Source organism: Gallinula chloropus, assembly GCF_964237585.1.
Source record: "Gallinula chloropus genome assembly, chromosome: 13".
NCBI classification, from domain to species: Eukaryota; Metazoa; Chordata; class Aves; order Gruiformes; family Rallidae; genus Gallinula; species Gallinula chloropus.
In genome coordinates, this window is record NC_140098.1 from 17,648,573 (window position 1) to 17,668,327 (window position 19,755).

General features: G+C 40.6%; 1 protein-coding gene across 1 annotated transcript in view; it reads right to left on the reverse strand.

The window, feature by feature from the left end:
- CDH13 (cadherin 13) overlaps positions 1–17,725 on the reverse strand; it is a 477,887-nt gene extending 460,162 nt beyond the window's left edge. The window contains exon 1 of the mRNA XM_084270008.1: positions 17,673–17,725. Within this exon, the coding sequence (XP_084126134.1) occupies positions 17,673–17,717 (45 nt within the window). The 5' untranslated portion in view covers positions 17,718–17,725. The remainder of the gene's footprint in view (positions 1–17,672) is intronic.
- Positions 17,726–19,755: the final 2,030 nt, after the last annotated feature.

Below are 19,755 nucleotides of genomic sequence, written 5' to 3' on the forward strand. Positions count from 1 at the left end.
CATGTATATGATCCTACATAAATATCACGTGTGTGTGTATATACATAAACATTCACATCACATTCTCTTATTTGCAGTACCTAATGCCTTCACATCGTGTCTCCCCTCTCTACCATGAAATTCTTCTTCCCAGAACCTTTCAGATTCCTAAAACCAAACTGGAATTCTGCATTCACTGTACCTTATTAAACAGAAATACAATGTTTCAGGCAGGTCAGCTAATTAGTGGGTTTGTCCTTGAGACCAGAGATTGAACAAAAGATTTTTTTTTTTAATGCATTGTACTAACACTGAAAATGTTGTTAGTGTTTAGATAATATTTTGAATGGGTTTACAGCTTACAAGGATTAGAATTAGGAGAATAGCAAGGACATTGAGACACATGCACGTTCCCTAAAAGCTCAGGGAAGTTTACCCTCTTTTAAATCATAGTTTTGTTTACAAAATCCTAGCTTAATTGAATTATAAGGACTCCTCAGAGAAAGAAAATCTGATTTTTATCTTCTGTTAATACCATAAATATTAACAGCAGAAAATAAACAAAACACTTAACTGTTATTGATACTTGAGAGATACACATGTTGGGTTTTTAGAAATGACATCACAACTATCACTCAAGTACAATGATAAAATGATAAAGTTAAAAAAAAAATCAAGCATTCCTTTTTAAGGTCTTGCAAATTGTTTGATACAAGACTTACAGCTAATATTTCACTGACCATACTAGAGATTGTTATATATTTCCAGGCTGTGCAGGATGCTACACACAGAAAGGAGACCACCAACTTGGGCATGCAGGGAAGTTTGGGCAGGTAACACTTCTCAGTTCCCTTCCTCAGACTATCTCAAATTAAGATTGCAAACAGTAGGAAAGAGTGGCTTACATGGCAGTTTGAGCCACCTAAGAAGAATTTAGTGTCTGCACCAATACTTCACTGTAAGAGCTGTTGACTCAGCTCAGAAGTAGGTAGATGAACACATTATCCCAATGAAGGAGAAAACTCTAGTAATTTGTTCTTTCATGCAGAAGAAGAGAAGCATTCCTAGTAGACCACCTCTACTCTTTTCTTTGATCACAGCTAGCTGCAAACAGCACAGAGAATAGGAACCCAATTCTTTCAACAAGTTTAAAGCATGACAGAAGCATGGATCTGGAAATTGTCACATGTGCTACTGAGCTGTTTGACATTGCATCTTTAATAACACCTACAAATTAATTTCATAATTCCCCAAATGCCTTTGGACATTAATGCCTATCCAGCTAACAAAGGAGGATGAACTTGAAGTGAAGGACAGCCTGATGACTTCAGTGAGCCTATGCAAGGCAGAGTTTATCCAGCAGTGAAGAGAGAGGACTCCATTGCCCATCTGCCAGGACTTACATAGGGTTTTTTCCTCATAATATATTTTCTCATACAAAGTGTTTAATATGATTATTCAAATTTAGAGGACAGAGGGGATAAGGTATGGCAAATACAGGAGAAACAAGAGACCTCATTGCAAGAGAAATCTCTTTCCTGCTTTTGCTCTCAGATTTCTAAGATACAACTTGCTTTAAATGCTCACAAGTGAGATGTAAGTTGCCAATGAAAATGACAGTACTCCTGAAGAAAAAAAAACAACTTGATGGTGGAAAAAAGTATTCTTAAAAAAACATTGATGCCCTTTTTTTTTTTTACTTTTAGTAAAGCATTGATGTCAACAGTGTATTTCAGATTATTGAACAAGAACAAAATGACAACAGTCAAGTTTCCCCTTCGGGTGAAATCATTCTGTTAACTGCAATTCCCCAAGCACACTAAAAATACATCTTCATTGCCACAAGACGACTGCAACATATCTTTAAGACAAGGATTAAATGCTGGCAGTTACACACTGCAGAAAGAAGAATGGATTTTTCATCAAGATACAAACAAGTTCTCGTAATTAAAGCTTAAAGTTCTAATAAAGGGGAAGTGCAAGACCCTTCCCAAGATTTGCCTCCAACAAGGCGTGGTGCTCTGGGTTCTCAATACCAGGGACAACGTGTACTGATGGGTGATCTGGGGCTCCTGAGCTCTGACTACATCCTGCTAATTTAAGACTTCCCATAGGAATTTGCACAATCATCTTTCTTGCTTTGTACTTTAGTTTTCCATTGTTTTAAGTTATATTATCATCTAACTTCTCACAGCAAGGGCAGGGGAGGATTAGACATGCAGTGGCATACAGAAAGAGAGGTCCTTCATTAAGGTTATTCATAGCCTGCAGTGATACAATTCTGCCTTGAAAGATACATTCACCAGGTCTTCTTAACTATAATAAGCAGCTGTAAAAGGCATTTATTTGAGAGGAATTACTCTGAGTATAGGTCATTTGTCTTTCCCCTGCATTTGCACTACTCTCCAACTAAGGGCTTGGCCTCATGCAATCCTCATGCAGCTTTGTATTTCCAAGAGGCAAGTGCTCCAACTTCAGACAAACAGCAAGACATTGGTCTCCAGTATCTCCTGAAATTAATCTCATCTGCCTCCAAGCTACACTTTTAGTTATATCCTCAAAAAGGACAAAAGCTCATGGCTTAATCTCACACTCTTCTATATGCTGGCATCTTTCAACCAAGAGCTTGGTTTTGTTGTTTGGGTTTTTTTCATTTATCAGTTTCTGACACTCTAGAGGCAACACATCAAAATCCCTTACTGATTGGCCTCCAGCAGTCCATAAAAGTCTTACAGTATATCCTGCAGCTGGAGACATAGTGCTGATACCTTGCTGGATGCCCTGGACAGCAAAAAGAAATAAATGGCTACTGTAGGAAGAGTATTAACTTAGTTCCACAGAGTATTTAGAGATTTCTTTACTCTTGGTTTCACTTGGTTTAGAAAGCAATTGAAAACTTTTTAAGTCCTCTGCAAGGCAGAGTTATCGTTCCCTGCCAGAAGACACAGCTCTAGAGCAATTGGTCTGGGAGATATACTCAGAAACTCCAGAAACCCTGGAGACCTGGCTGCAGGACAGCCTGTCAGACAGTGACTAACCTCTCTCAAAAACAGAGCTGTTGCTTTATGTTAGCATATATTTTTTTTTTAATAGCACACTGGAGATTTCTCACTATTAGGTCCCTTGCAGACAGGAAAAACAAGACAGCCTCATACTCATTATGTCTTGGGAACTTCTAGATAGCAGCAGCTCATCTGTCTAGTCATTGTACACACAGAGGACAGAGTGAGAAGTCCCCAGACTGGTGCTGCAACTCAGATCTTGACACTAGTCAATTCACAGACAGATATATCAAGACTCCTGGTTTCAGTATAGTTCCTTTATGCATAGCAAGCACGATGCAGCATTGAACACACATGGGACTAGTCTTGGAGGTAAATGAAAGGTTAATGCTTTCTAAAGTGCAGTTACTCATAGGACGATTCTGACATTTCAGAAGTCAAGAGGAACTATTATTAGCTGCATCTAATATTATTGCAAGTTCCCACCCATGGAATCTGTGTGCAATCCTCCATTGAACTGGCAGCCTTTGGCACTATCGCTGCCACATGATTTGAACCAGGCAAGTCTCAAACGCAGCCTTAGCTGTGTAGCCAGCTTGAAAATATCTTTGCTGCTCTAGGGAGATGAGTGATCCCTTTGGAACTGGTTTTTGGAACTGTAAACTAATGAATCACTAACAGCCTTAAAGTAGACAAAATGTATTGCAACACAGCACATAGTGCCACAGAAACGAAGGAAATCTGTTTACAGTGCTTCAACAGACACTTGAAATCAAGATGCTCAAGAAGGATGAAGCTGTTGAGAGAAGCAAAGCTCCAAGTGCTGTGAGCAGTTATCCCTACCAGGGCAAGCAGTCATTCCCTGGTGCCAGGGGTGGGCTCTGACTCCCAGGCACACAAGCCAAGCACAGCAAGGCAAGCTGCAGCTCAAGAGACAGTGTCCACGTGGAAACAGGACAATGGAAAGAGCAACAAAGAACTCTTCTCCTGGGCCTGTTGATACATATGCTAGGCACAGAAATCTGAAATGACTTCTGTCAGACACATTCACTACCTACATCCCACATCCCCTCCCCCCCCCCCCCCCCCAGCTGCCTGGAAACCTCACAAGATTTATATTATTTGGTAATGGGAAAAGGTTGACACCAAATTTAGTATTCAAGCCAGGGGTCAGTCTTATGCCTATAGCTAGCGGGAAAAGGTACTGCTTTACAGACCAGATTATTAATGAAGCTGCACAGTCTGACTAGACAGGCTAAAAATATCCCAAACAAAGCACCATAAATGTAAAGTCCACAAAGAACTTGCTGGGCAAGGTATTGCCAAAGTTTGAAACCCTCCTCAACCTAAGGACACTCAAAGCTACAGGTATTACTTAAGAAAGCTCCCTGCCCTACTGTCATCCAGCCAAAGCTATGCTGTTACACAAATAAATGACTTGGACCAGAGGAGACTAATGAAAAATGAGCATAATGGTGAAGGAGACAGTTAAAAGCTTGTCTTGAAAAGGTGGCAAGTCTGATGCAACTGGTTCCTGGGTGAGCAACATTAATACATATTTTACAGCAAAGAGTTAGTAAGAAAAATTCCAAGGAATCCCTTCCTTGAAGGGTATTCTCTACTTATTAAACTGCAGCCAGACTTTGTAGTTCCTTTTTAGGCTCCATGAGTGCTATATCCCTTCCAGTCCAGCAGCCCTGCTTCTGCAAAAAGCCTTGCCAATAGCACTGAACAGAACCAGAGAGATTTGTTTACAAGTGCTAAGGTGATCAGATAGCTCACCGATTCCAAGTGTACAGAGGAAGGGCAAATTAAAAGACACATTGATTATTATTTAAGCAGATTGCTCAAAAATTGCTATTAAATGAAATTCACATAACCACAGCCACAGAAGGCAGCTACACAGTGAACCAGGAAATAAGAAAGTGGAATGAGAAGGGGAAAACATTTCTTCCTGCTGCACTGGGCTTGACCAACATATGACAGGCAGCAGAGTAGTACATGTAAATCAAGGAGGGGCCATCATTTACAGTTAGGCAGCTTCATACCCAAACAACATCCAAATTCCAGCACTCTGACTATAAAGTAGTTTTACAAACACCAAAACCAGTTACAGCAATACCAGATCAGAGCCCTGCCCCCGGTGCAGTATAACCTCTCTTTCCTTCCACAAAGGGGCTTAAGAGAAAAATTTGCTCTGGTGACTGATTCAAAACCTACTCCCCTAGCTTGGCACAGAATTCTGCACACTGTGTGTATCTCCAGCTTGCAGACTGGGAGATATGTACTGTGTGCACTTCCTCTGCTTTTAAAGCAAAGGAATGTGCTCGAAGTCAACAACAGTTTTATGAGGAAAAGGAGGGAGTGTTCCCATCACATTTAGAGCCTTATTCAGAACCACTCATAGTCCCCAGGAGCAGCCATGACATGGGGAGTGGCAGTATAACAGGCTTGGCATGCCCCTGACTCAGCCACACTGCTATTTAAAAACCCCAGCCCTTCCAAAGAGGTTAACTCAGGGCAAGGCTGAAGCCTGCAGCCAGCCCACTGCAGTGCTAACTGGAGTATTCACACCACACAGTACCCATGGTTCTGTGGTTCATTACATTTTGAAGCTGCTCACCACAGTATTAAGAACTGGCTGCATTCAGGCTAACCAAGGTTGGAACTAGCTCAGGATTTTGGCAGAAGGTTTCCACGAGTACCTGAGCCTTACTCCTGTGTCAGCATTACTGATTTAAAGTGGTAGTTGCACTGATACTTTACACTTGAAATACAGATTCCTGCCCATCAGGAAAGTGATGCAAGACCAACACACCAATTATAGAAGCATAGCTTATCACACATCAAGGATTTGGGGATGCAGCAGCCCCAGATTGCAGGGCAATCCCTGAAATGGAGAAATCAAACTTGACTTGAACAGCCACCCCAGTGTTAGGCCAACTCACATGCACTGTCCTGGGAACAGCAGGTATATGACAGTGACTCTCAGGCATAGAAGGGTCTTTGCTACACCCAAGGCAGGAATAAGAACAGTAGTTTGCTTGCAGTCATCACACATGTATAAGGAAAACCTGCAAAGTAACTGTTCTTCTATTTTTGTTTTCTTCTCAATGTTTTGAAAGGTCAAATTTATTTGCACTCTGTGTTCTCTTTATCAGTGCTTAAACTCAAGCACTGTCAGATGAATCACGAGTCATGCAAACACCCCAGAAATAGTGTCAGATGTAGATCCATTGTATATGAATTGTATGCTCAGTTGTCAGGAAAAGCTGTCCCAGTTTTAAGCATGGAAGACCCTACAGAAAGCTAGCAGCTAGTTTACAAGTGCACCTGACAGCAAGTTCTCTTCCCTTTAACCTTTACTCTTCAGCTGGCCTCTAAAAGGTGTCAGAAAATAAGAGGAACAGGATAAATCTTTAATTATACATTAGGAAAAGTGGTAGGAAAGTATCTGACAAAACTTAGGAGCATGTCTCTCTCAAGATCTGACCCATAATATTCATTTCAACAAGACACTACCTAGCTTTTCCTGGAGTCTGGCTTGCTTAACCTTTATTGCTAGAAGGCTGTAACAGAACTGTTCTTCCCTCCCTGGGTTGGCTGGCCCTTTCCTACCTGTCTGTCTTCCCTGGGACATCCTCACTTCAACCTGTATGCAGTTAAAATGTATGCTTGTGTTACATGGACAATGTATAGGAAACAACCTTTCCAACATACATAGAAGTTTGTGACAGTGACATGGAAATTGTTTCAACAGAAGCCACGAAAGAACACTGCCATGAAGACAGGTTTGGCCTCACACCTTGTACACAGTTTGTCCTGTGTTTTCTCCTTTCCTGTTCCCTCCCCAGTCAAATAGTCAGTTTTATCTCATTTGTGTGACAACAAGAATTTATTTCATGCCAAAGCAACGCAGACAAATACTGTCCATTCAGACATACAGCAAATGATAATAATAAAACAACCCACCAAAACATAGAAAACATAGAAGAGATGGGAGTTCTATACCTGAGCAGATAATTAGTATCTGGAAAGAGATACTGATTTTTAAAAAGGATTAGGTGTCCTGCTTTTTGTAAACCAGCATACTGATACACACACAAATGAGCATAAACCGGGGTGAAATACTGTTTCCTGATGCCCACAACTTCAGATGCAGATAGGAGCAAGAGCTCTGGATGTGAGTGTCAGCCTAAACTTCAGGTACAACTGCATGTAAAAGCCAAATCAGACTGGATGCTGGGCTCCATCCCTGTATGCACTTGTCAATCGTATTGCAAATATAAAAGGCTGCTTTCCAAATGCTAACAGCAAAAAAGTTACAGGATGTGGAATACCATTTTGTTTTATTTTCTCCCTTAGTTTTGTTATCCCTTCCGTTTTTGTTTTAAGGTTTGCTCTTTCTTGCATTCCTCAGACAAGGAAAGGGACAAGAAATCCAGCAGCTGTGCCATCATGTTTATTACTAACTATTCCAGCACTTCTGGCTCTAAGAGATCACCAACTTAAAACTGTTAACGTAGCAACTAAATTAAATTCCCTTTTCCACACACATAGAGCTAGACTGCTGTGGGGGACTGAGGGAGAAAGGAGTAGGGTAATATGAAAGTACCAAGAACCACACAAGATTTGGGCCAGATACACCAGTACAGGTAGTACAGTGCTTACAGTTGCTTATATTAGCTACAATGTAACACTGCAATAAGTCTAGGCAATTGCAGGCTACCCAGTGAAAATAAGCAGGGCCTTAGTAAAATGCAAAAGGAATGTGACTCCTTAGCTGTGTCTGGTTTTCCCCACGTTAGTGGAAAATCCCCCTTCATCTTCTCATCTATCATGAAAAACATCTATAAACACTAATAAAGGGATGGGCTTTCCAAAAGAGCCTGCTGAAAGCCACCCAAGAGAAGTTAAAACACTAGTAAAAATAGTATTCACCCTTTTCCCCCAACACTGGAAGTTCTTGAAGAAAGTTTGAGTAGAAAAAAAAACTAAAAGCACTTAGACTATCTACATTTTTTTTGAGCAGATGAAGTGGAACAGAGAAAAAGTAATTTGAACAAGGAAATTGCAGGAATGCTGATGCTTCCAGTCAGCCTGGAGGTAAGGCAGGGGAGAACCACTCATGCTGTGCATGATTGCTTTTTCTTCCTTTATATCCCAGCTAGACTCCACAAATACAGAGCATGTAGAAATCAGAAGTCAAGAACAAGTTGGAAAAACTATTTTGTTCAGGTTCAACACAAGTTACAACAGACAGCCAAGTCTTTTTTTTCCTATTTCAGACACCCATAACCATTCTTTAGTTTCCATGCACAACAACAGACAGGTTTTGTGCTTGTGTGCCTTTGAGTCATGAAAAAACAAAAGCTTTGAAAATAGTATTCTTGGGAAGCAAGTGTAAGATGACTGAATCCTCATTTCAGAGGGACATAACCATACAGGAAGAGACAGCTGCTCCACAGAGTCAGAGATTACCTTTCACACATATCTAGACACTTTCATGTTTCAGACTTGTAACAAATGGTCCATCCACGTGTCACCTACCCACCCCCAGGAACACAAACATTTAGGTGTCTCACTAACAGTGATACTTTAAGACAGCAACATCACACTTCCAGAAGCTAGGCACAGATGCAGAGCAGCCATGACCAAGCATCACACCTCATACCCAAGCTTTTGTTAGCTAAACCTCCTTCAACCCAAGGAAAGGAAGATGGAAACCTTTATCTGTGAACAGGCAGTGGAGGAAATATTCTGCAACTGAGAGTATGCCTCACAGTGGAAATGCCCAGCACCTCTCTCCTACCCAAGCACTGGAACACTTCCCCCCATCTTCTATCCCAAACTGGTTTTGTCTTAAGTGCTGTGAGTACATACAGCACTGCTAACCTTATTCTCCTCCCCTGCTCCAACTTGTTTTTCCAGCAGCCATCACAAACACCAGTTATGAGCAGGTACACTAGAAGAACTCTGTGCAGCTATGAATAGCTAAACTTCCTCTTCTCAGTTTCTTCTCTATGCAAAATACTAGCTGTGTAGAGACAGGCAGCTCTTTTGGCAAGCCATAACTAATTATATTCTTGAAAGTTGAGCAGCATTATTAAAATAGTACTACTTCCACTAGCTTCTGATTGGTCTAAAGACTGAATTTATTCTGGGCTCCCTCCAATCAGAATTAATCTTTCTACAATACACTGGACTGTCACTACTGAATCAACCCCAGCAGCAAAAGTGACAGCAGCCTACATCATTACTCAACCAAGATAATAGAACTGAAGTCATTGAAACAGGCAGATGTTGGAGGCTGTCTCCCATTTCAGAATAATGTTCCTGTCATAACTCAGCATTTATTTTAGGGAAGCAAGGATAAATTCATTACCATTTGCAGGGTACTCAGATCTAATAGTAATAGAAGCCATAGAAGCCTCCCAATACGTACACAGTAGAAATACACATGGTGTTGAGTCTAACCATCCTTCACTTAGATAATGCAAAGCAGGGCAATGCAATCAATCCATGTCCACTGAAGACTTGCTCCCACATTAGTGGGAGCAACAGTATTTTGCTATTGCAAACTCAGAAAATTAAAAGTTGTACAAGACCAGAAGTCATCTTCACAAGATACAGAAGTTTTGTGACTTATTCCCAACAACCTTACCTTATTTCCAGGTAACACACTGTATCCAAAATTATCATCTAAAGAGCTGCTGTTCTGTCAGACTGAAATAATCAATATCCTCACCACACAGAACACTGCACTTCTGCACTGATAACTCAACTGCATAGATTAAACGATTAGGGAAAACTATTGATGACATTTAAAAATGCAGATTGTATTCTTTATAATTTTAAATGAGATCTTTTAATTAAAGGCATAAGATACAGCTTCAAAAAAAAATAGGAACATTAGAGCCTTATCTATTTTTGAGCAGTAGTGTGAGTGCAGAAAGGTGTACTTAGCTTTACTGCTAGGTTTTAATGTCCATCCTTACATCTTTTTCCTCCTGAATAACATCTGCAATTGTATTGCTGCATATTAAGGGAATGTGATCAAATATGGGTGTTACTACTTTAGTGTTCAGGTCAGAGCTGTATATCAGCAAATTAATAGGATTATTGATGCACAAATTAAGATTTATAGAGCTCAGAGTCCAGTTAGTTCAATCAGATCATAAATTATGAAAACAAAAGACACTCTGGAAAATAAAACCACTTAGCCTGATACACAATACACCCTCCAGGTAACAGGCTAATATAAATGTCCAGAAAACCTGATTTTTATGTATTATCCTATTTTAATTTGATTCCCATTTAATCTTCACCCACAGGTTTTTCATTCTGCATTTCACCTGAATAAGGATGACAGAAAATGCCCATGACTTTCTGGCACTTCCAAGACCAGTTATCTTATCTTGGCAGAAGGTCACACTGAACACCTTTTTATTTGGCCAGTTACCTAACACTACTGAACAGCTCAAACCTGCAGCTGAGATATCCATTCCTGCTCTGTAGCACAGTTGGAGTTACTCAGCTTCCTCTGACAGAGCTCTGAAACAATGGGTTTAATGGGGAGGGAAATGCCCATCCAATTCTAATAGCTAATTCCATCTCCTTTCACTTAGAGCAAAGTACCAGATGCTCTGGATTTCCTGCTTTGTCAACTATAGAGCAGTGCTATGTTCAGCTCTCACATTTTGATATAGCTGTTTGTTGTCTGATAAAACGAGATTCCTCAGGGAAAACAGAGGGCTCTCTCTAGAGAAATGTATAAATACACCTTATTTGGCAGTAGGGGAACTCAAAGCCAGCAAGTTTGCCTATGGGAAATAACAAGATCTTGGGAACACTGTTCCCAGATTATTTTCTCTGTTCCCAAGCAGTTACCAACAGTTGACTCAAAGTTAAAATGCAACAGACACACTTCAAAGACCATCTTACATCAAGGAAAGTACAACAGGCTGGGGAAGGGGTAATTTTATAAGATTCTTGCCTTCTCCCCACACACGCCCCCTTGTACACCATCTACACCAGCATCACCCTACCAACTCATGTGTGCTGGGTTAGTGCTCTAATGGATCCAGATGAATTTACAGCAGCTTAGAATTTCTGCCTTTATACAGTGACTCCACAGCCAGCTGCCAGCTTTTATTTTACTCTTACAGGTTCAAAAACCCCCTATACTTTAGTCAGAGATTCTTTAAAAATAGTTTGCACAGAAACACTTCTTGCAATTGCAAGTTATGTCAAGACAATGAAAAGAAATAGATTAAGTGTCTATAAAGCAGATGAGCCGCTTATCAGTGTAATAAGTATGTTGTAACATGCATTTTTTGCTCCATAGCAATTCAAACAAAACTCAATGTGCCAATGGTTTTATGGATTGATTTGAAGCAATATAAGAAGTTATTCATCCTCTTTCTATCTCTTCCACAGGTATGTTACTGTCCACATGGCATACAGACACGGATGCATAGAGTCAGTACTCTCCCAGCTACGTTTTCAGGCAAGCTTCCCAACTTTGCCCTGGGGCAGGTAAGTAGAACTCATGCTTGATGTAGCAGAAGAACAGGGTGTAACCTTCGACAGTAGTCTTCAGCAGGCAAGTAGTAAAAGCTGAAAAAAGCTTACAGGTACAGATATTTGCAAGTGAGCATCTCTTGTATCCTAAATTCAAGCTGTAAACCTGTGATATGTTCCATCTGTATACACATTTCTTTGCGTACAGCCATATTAACAGAGCTGTGACAGCTTAATGGTCTAGAACCTGTGGTTTTCAGCATTTTGAGTCCTTGTTACATAAGTACTACAAGGTCCATATGCCACGATTGCTCATTTGCCAAAAACTTCTTCAAACTTTTAGAAACCCAATTTCTGATTGTATTCCTATTAACACATACAAGAATTATTTGCTCATTATTACATACTGGACTGCAAAGTCATTGGGAATTATATAGGAGCTTTTTGAAACATACACATTACCAACAAGTAATTAAACATTAGTTCTTCACAGCACAAGAACAAGAGTTTAGACTGGAAGAGATAACTATTCTTAGGGAGGTGGTGTTTGTTTTTTTTAAAGGTGACAGTTTGTGGAGTAGAACCACTATTAAAGAAGAGCCTGAGGAGCCTTCAGCAAAAAAACCAACTTAGTAATTACAGAGACCTGCGTATGGGTGCCCAGTTTTGAGATGCTTCAAAAGCTTGAAGATGGATGTTCAGCTCCCTAGAAACTAGGCCCATAAAGATACCAAATTAGACAGCCATACATGGAGATTCACAGATACCAGAAGTTATTTAAACACCTTAATCAGCTTTTCCAAGTGGTTAGCGATACCAGTGAACTGTTATGTGCTGAAAAGATTCACCTCACCCGCTTATATTTATTTTAGACTGTTCTTACAACTGTTTTAACGAGCTCCATCAAACCACATTTAAATTACTCCTTTTCTCTTTAACCAAGAAAATTAATGGTGCAAACTAGTAGAATATAAGATAAATCAGTAATGGATTGAGTTCCCTTCCTACAAAACAGTCAGATTTTCCAAGAATTAGATTCTTCCATCTGACAGAGAATATAGTCCACATCACAACACTAAAAAAAAGCAATGGGCATATTTCCAAGACCTTTTGAATAATGCAACTGTGGTTAATAAAGCAAGTCTTATTTTTCACTCCTCCTTGGCATTTAATGTCCTACTGATTTGTATACACTAACATTGTGCTAGCTACAGGACACATGAAGTGACAGAAAAACAGTCTCCCATCTGGGCCAGTCCCATCCATCTGGTGATTAGGGCAGGGCACAGTGCAACCATATGGCAATGATCAAGAACCCACTAATATCATCCAGCGTTAACTGGGAAGAGCTATAGCCCACTTAGTCTCCTAAGGATGATAAATCCCTCTCATTCTGTCTCTCCTCCCTGGGTATTGTAGATTTCTCTTTGTGTCTGTGCACATGAAGCTTTGCTGGCTAGAAAACCAGCGATACACAAAAAAGTGATTTTGATGCTTGTACTTGTCAAGGATGGAATGAATAAAACAATCACAAATCCCACTAACCTCACATTTCTGCCTCAAGCCCAAACTGAAGCCCCCCTCCTCCCAAAAGGCTTATGCTGGCATAGAAAATCTGAAACCTGAAGCCAAAACCCTGACGCACAGCCGATGGGTACAACCCAGCAGCAGCAGCTGAAGATAAGAGATGCGACTCCAGCAGTGATGCAGGAAGACTAGAACAGTAACAGCTTTGTTATCTAGCTTGCCCTTACATATTAATAGAATGGGAAGAGCCTACTTCACTAACAGTGAACAGGAAGAAAGTGAAAGGCGAAACTTAATGTCTTCTTGAACAGACACCACTGTTGCTATCCAAGAGTTCCTGTTGCACTGGTCTACTGAAATACCTTTTAGAAATAGCTGACAAGTCACCAAAAATCAAGCCAATAACCCCTAATGGATCACAGTAAAAAGATGTTATTCTAGCACGTGTAATCTTTTTCAATTTTTGATCATTAGAAATAGGAACCAGTCCCAACATGTTGCCCAAGCTACACGTTAAATGGAAAGGTAGAGTCTCGAGTGGCAAACAACAAAACGGGTTTAGTTGTAATGACATAACCCTAGAAACATTTTTCATTACCAGTTTCCACTCATTTATTGCAACAAATCCCCCTTGTTTAACAGTAAGGGGTTTGGTCAGGTGCTGTGCAAGAATGCCTTTAAAAGATTAGAGCTGTTGCCTAAAGTCATGCTAATTCACCCAGGGACAACCTTCCCTCCAAGGCAATATTTGGCAAATGGCACAGCAAGACTGCTGGAATGGCTCTGCTTTGAGACACACCATCTTTTGAATGAGATATGCAAGTGGAAGATCCTCCTTTCTACATAACCAAAAATGATGTCCTGAAAGCTTCAGGAGTGTGTCAGCCTGCTCACAAAACACTCATCAGTACAAATCATTATGCATAATAATTGACAACTGATTTTCTCCTACATTTTTAAAGCATTTTTACAACTCTGATCTAGGACAATGGTCCTATATCTTTTGTACTATAGTTCACAAATACTTAGTGGTTAAACAAAATAAGACCAAGAGCAACAAAATACAACATTGAATCACTTGGTCAGAATTTGAGCCTGTTCTTTAATGCTGTATCAACAGACTTTGTGTGAGCAAGACTGTTCTTTCTTCCTGAAGCTGATAAATTTATTTTTTCTTTTAATACCTGGGTGCTGACTTTCAAGCTGTGCATGGAGCCCTCTTCTGGAGAAATTTGAAAAAATAAAAGCTTAAGAACACAAGCAGTGTGGTCTATGCATTTGGGGAGAGGTTTTTAGGGCTGATTTTCTCTATTCACTATAACAACAAGCTTGTAAAATCTATACTTTTTCCCAATTGAGTTAGCTGCAACCCAGTGGAACATGACAGTTTTTATTAAAGCTATCAAAAAAGTTATTTTTCCTCATCTTACAAGCTTTACTTAGAAGTTTGATGTTGATTCATCTGTCTGCAATGAAAAGCATAACATACAAAACACAAGCCTGTGAACAACTTCTATATACAAATATTTTGTATATAGGCCTTAGAAAGTACCCTTTGGGAAAAGTGAAAACCCACAACAATTTAAAAGATTTTAAAATCTCTATTTTCTGCCTACTATACACTGTAGAGCGAACTGCATAAGCTACCAGGGTACACTTGGTCTTTATAAAGCTTTATTGACCCAAAGCTGACAATATAGTAGTCACACTTCATAGTTTTAAAGGTGATTCTGAATTAAAGGATTGCTTAAAACCTCTCTTCTTCAGCTGTATCAGATAATGTTCAAGTTTTCCTCTTGGTGAAAACAGGACAGACAGTAGTAGCACAGACAATCTTTGTAAGAGAATTCATTTATCACCCACCTGTATCCTACAACTTTTAAAGACTTACTTAATGGGTCGAAAAAGCAATTCCTCATCCTATTAATACCCCAAAAGGCAATTGCTTTTATATTTAACAAATACAGTTGAACTACATGCAGACCAAGAAAACACAATACAAAGTTATTAGTTTTAGAAATCTTTTTGTTTTTTCCAGCTTGTCTGTATAAGCATAAGAATTTCCTCAAACTTTTCTACACGTTGCTAGTACTACTTTGAAATGAAGTTATTCCTCTCTTCTACATTCACAGAAAGTACTGCACTACTAGATTACTATTGCTTAGAAATAATTTTATCAGAAGTGAGCTTTGCTAGTTCTACTAACGTTGTACTATGAGGCACTATTGCTGCTTGTAAGGAAGAAAAGAGGGAACTTATGAAAAAAAATCTCAATGTGTTACAACCACTACACAGCCAGATGGCTGCATTTGTTTAATATGTTGTTTCTCACATTCATCTGTTTACTTTTCCTGTCACATGAAAGTTGTGCATGTGGTGTGTCAAAGAGAAGAGCCAAACATCTCAGTAATCCCTTTTCCTTCCCTAGCATGCTATCACCTTCCGTTCATACTTTAACCCGCTGATACTTACCCACCTTACACCTGAAGACAGATTTACACACGCTTCCTTATTATACTCTAATTCATCCCCCAATTCATTAACTCTCAGACATAACCTATGAAGTAAACTTGGAGATGTGTTACATCACCAGCTAGAGACATTGCCAGATAAAGCTACATGTGCTAATAAAGAAGATGGGGTGCAGTTTAAGCACTTCAAGGCAAAGCAAAACTACAGCCCCACAAGCTCAGCCTTGCAATGTGCTCAAACACATCTCAGCCCAGCAAGAGGATAAACTCTGCGTATAGCTGAAAGTTATCAATAAAGTGCACATTTGTCTTCAGAATGAGGTGATCTGCACTCGTTGTGTCAGTTTTCAAGTAGTTAGTAATGTTAAAATAAATGCCAGCTATGTGGTTTAATAGGCCCTATTAGTCTGTCCTGCTCTATCATGCATACTGCTCTTGAAATATCCAAAGTCAAGCTGATTAATTCCGTAACATGCTAAAGAAGATGGACAATATATATATATATATTGAAAACAGAGAAAGCCAAGCAAACTGCAGTGCAGAGGGCAGGTCTCAAGCCTAAGGTGAGGGAGCACCAGCTTAGTATATCCACAGGTTGCTCTCACACTGTCCATGCCCTGGAGCATTGCCTCCCACGGGCACCTTTGCCATCCCAGATGAATCTCAGCCCACTGCCAACCACTTCTTATCCCCAGGAGCCCTTAGGGCATCCCCAGCTCACTGAAGAGCCACTCAGCCCTCCCCAGGAACAGCAGCTTACCCACTCCCTGCAGCCAGTCTCAGCAGAGGTGGCGAGCTGCCCACTGGCCAGCCTCCCACGCTGCCCACAGAGCCTCTGCCCGAGCTGTTAGGGAGGCCCTGGGAGAAACTTTGTGTATATCCCCAGCACATGCTGCTCACACTCCTCAAACTCATCCATCATCAGGTACTCCTTATCAGGGTAAGCCAGGACCCAAATAAGCCAGTTCACCATTACTCCTTATCAGGTTAAGCCAGGACCCAAATATCCCAGCCTTGATCCACAGCACATACGCATTCATTTCACCCTACTGCTTCCTACTTCCACACTCCTGGTGTACCACCTCTCAGTAATAGAGCTCTCCCAACAGCGATCCCTCACCATTTTTCTCTTTAACATCCTATTTTGAAAGAGCAGACTACATGTCTGCTGGAGACTGCAGTTACACAAACCCCAGTGCACAGGCTCAGCGTCCCAAGCAGTAGTTCAGTGCTCTAAAACTCTACCACCCCCCTAAGGGTTAACAAAACCACTCGATTGCAAGTCAAAAAGGAATTAACTTTTATCTCTACTCAGTGCACTGGCTGCCAGCGCCACTGTCACTAAAAGCAAGAGTTTACGGGAGCTCCTGAGACAAAAGAAGGAAGAATGCGCTTAAGCTGGACAACAACAAAGGATTTTCAAACCTCCCCATCAGCTTCCAAAAAGTGAGCCCTGTAACGGCAGCGAGAGAGCAACCAGAAGGTACTGAGAAGTCAGAGCCCAGCGAGTCCCTCTGCCTTGACAGACAGCAGCAGCAGCAGCGCTTTAGCAACTCCGTGTTTTTAAGGCTGGGTGTTTTTTCCTCTGCTTTCTGGCAGAGGGGGATCTATTACATTTAATAAGAGAAAGGCTACATAGCAAGTCACTAACAGAGTATTACACATCTATCAAGAGAGTACGGGGAAAGGAACCTTTTGTAAGGTCTGATTTTATTTTTCCTCCGTATCCCCCCCCCCCCCCCTTCTTTATATATATATATATATTTGTTTTTAGAAAAGCAATAAATAATGTGAGCTGCCTGTAAGCCTACTACCCAGCAAAAACCACAGAGGAAAGAGGCAAATCAAAGTTGCAGCATTTGATATGACAGAAAATATTGCTGCTGCAGCTGCTACCGAGACACTTGAAAGATTCCCCCACCACCCTTCCTGAAGGGAAACAAAAAATGCTATATATCACACAGCAAATTTGTTGTAATTGTAAATCAAGGAACTATGAGATTCTACATTCCTAGCAACTGGCTTATAGCAGAGATCTTGCATCTTTGAACAGTAATTCAAGCAATGTATAATTACTCAGAAATCAGACCTGAATTACAAATACTTTCAAATCCAAATGCACAAGACAAGGAAGATGAAAGAAAGCAAAGAAAAAACACACATTTCTTACCTGGGACAGCAGAAAGGACAGAGTAAGTTGAGTTTTCTGCTGCATTTTGCCAGACTAGAAGGTACCAGAGGCTTTTTCATTCATGCACTCGGCTGCACTGAGCATATTTTCACTGTGAAACAGCCTTTGAGAAGAGACTCTGCCTTGAGAGCCAGCCAACTTCCCAAATAGATCAGCAGCATCATCACTAAAGCATTGGATAGAGTCTGATGACCAGAACCAATGGCTTTACAAGGATGATTTCTTCACAAAACATCCCCATTTTGCATCACACATAATGGGCAAGCACCTCTCACAAACACAGCACCTTTAGAAAGCATTTTGCTTTGGTGTATTTCTCTGGTTAGTTTCAGTCTAACAAATCATGCCTCACACATCTCAATAGTATTTTCCCTTTTAGAGAATGGAATTGCACAGAGAGAAATAAGAGCAACTCTGAGCACCGCTGCAGAGATTCTCTTTATTAAAATGTTAATAAGGTATGCTTTATTTTCAATAAATCAAAAAAATGACCACTGTAGTTTTAGTCACTTCCAAGCCTTAGAACACAGTGAAATTTTTCAGTGCAGCAGAAATACAGATTATATTTTGTGTTTTCCCCCTCAATCTCACAAATCAAAATGAAGACAGATCAATTCTAGCCTGCAGAAAAAAATCCATCATAAGGCAATAGATTTTATTAACTGCTCAGGTAATGGCAGAACTGGCTTTTGATTCTATGAACTCGAATCTAGGACAAAGTTTCAAAGGTGCATGCCCTTCAATTACAAAAACTTTTCCTGTTTGGAAGAGGGCACCTGATGTTTCAAGAACCTGTTTTCTTTGGATTGGTTATGGTGCAACTCAGCAAGTAATACCAGGCAAATAGATCAAAGATTATAAACAAATTCCACTGTCTACATTTGCAACTCCACCTCTCTTGCCACTCCCCATTATCGCAAAGGTCCTGTCCTTTTTTGACTCGTCTTCTAGCAGTCACCAGTTACTTGACAGTGCCCTTCCCCACTTTCAGTAGGGTCAAAAGTCTCCTCAGCTCTTGTGACTGATGTTTTTCCTTTGCTTGCTCATCCAGCAGAGCCAGCTGCCACCACTCTCTGCTCTACCCTACTACAGGACTGCTGCACTGGTGCAGACAAGCAGAGACATGGGGAGGGGAAGGCATGGAAGCAGATGGGAAGGGAGACCTATTCAAAGGAGCTGCCAACCACTTTGAGTTAATCAGCAGGAGCTTCCTGCCATGAATAATGTCCTTTGATAGCTTCCCCAACTGCTGCTAGTCTACTGCTTACACCTTCCTTTACTTACAGGTTAGACCAAAACCTGAAGGAAAATGCTGTCCTTCAAGTCTAACCCCTCACATGCAGCACCAACTCTGCTTCAATACCTCAATCACACGTGACAATAAATTCATACTTGAGCCTGATCAGAATTCAAACTAAACTCAGCAGGAGCTACCAGCAGCAATTACAATGCTCTATATAAGTACAAAAGGTTCACCACTTATACATTAAGAAAAAAGGCAGGTAGGTTGCTTTCTTTTTCATCCTTTTTTTCCAGCAGGAAGCCAACTTATAAGGGTAAAAAAAAGAAAAAAGTATTTTATGCCCTTTCTGATTAAAAATAAATGAGTGGCCATCTCCCATTGTGCTCCTTCAGGGTCTCCCTTTCAGGGCTTTCCACCACACATAAGTACCAGCCTCAGGAGAAACACCTCATCCTCATAAGTTTATAAACAGAGCTGCAGGGGTTTCATAGGACACAGCCTGCAGACCATGGCACCCACTGCACCTCAACATGCAAAGTCTTCAAATGGGAGTACTGGGATTTGGACAGTCTCTTAAACCCCACAAACAGGGCCAAACAGCTGAGTGAGCTACCAGGCAACCAGAAGTAGGTGGTAGCTGAGAGAAACAAAGGCATCCTATTTCACAGGAAAGGGACTCATTAAAAAAAAAAAAAAAAGTCATAGGGTAGATGATTCACTCAAAAATAATGATCACAGTAACATGAGATGCAAGCCAACACAAGCAGCTAATTTCTACACAAGACCCAGCATGGATAAAGGGCCACCCCCATCCCACAA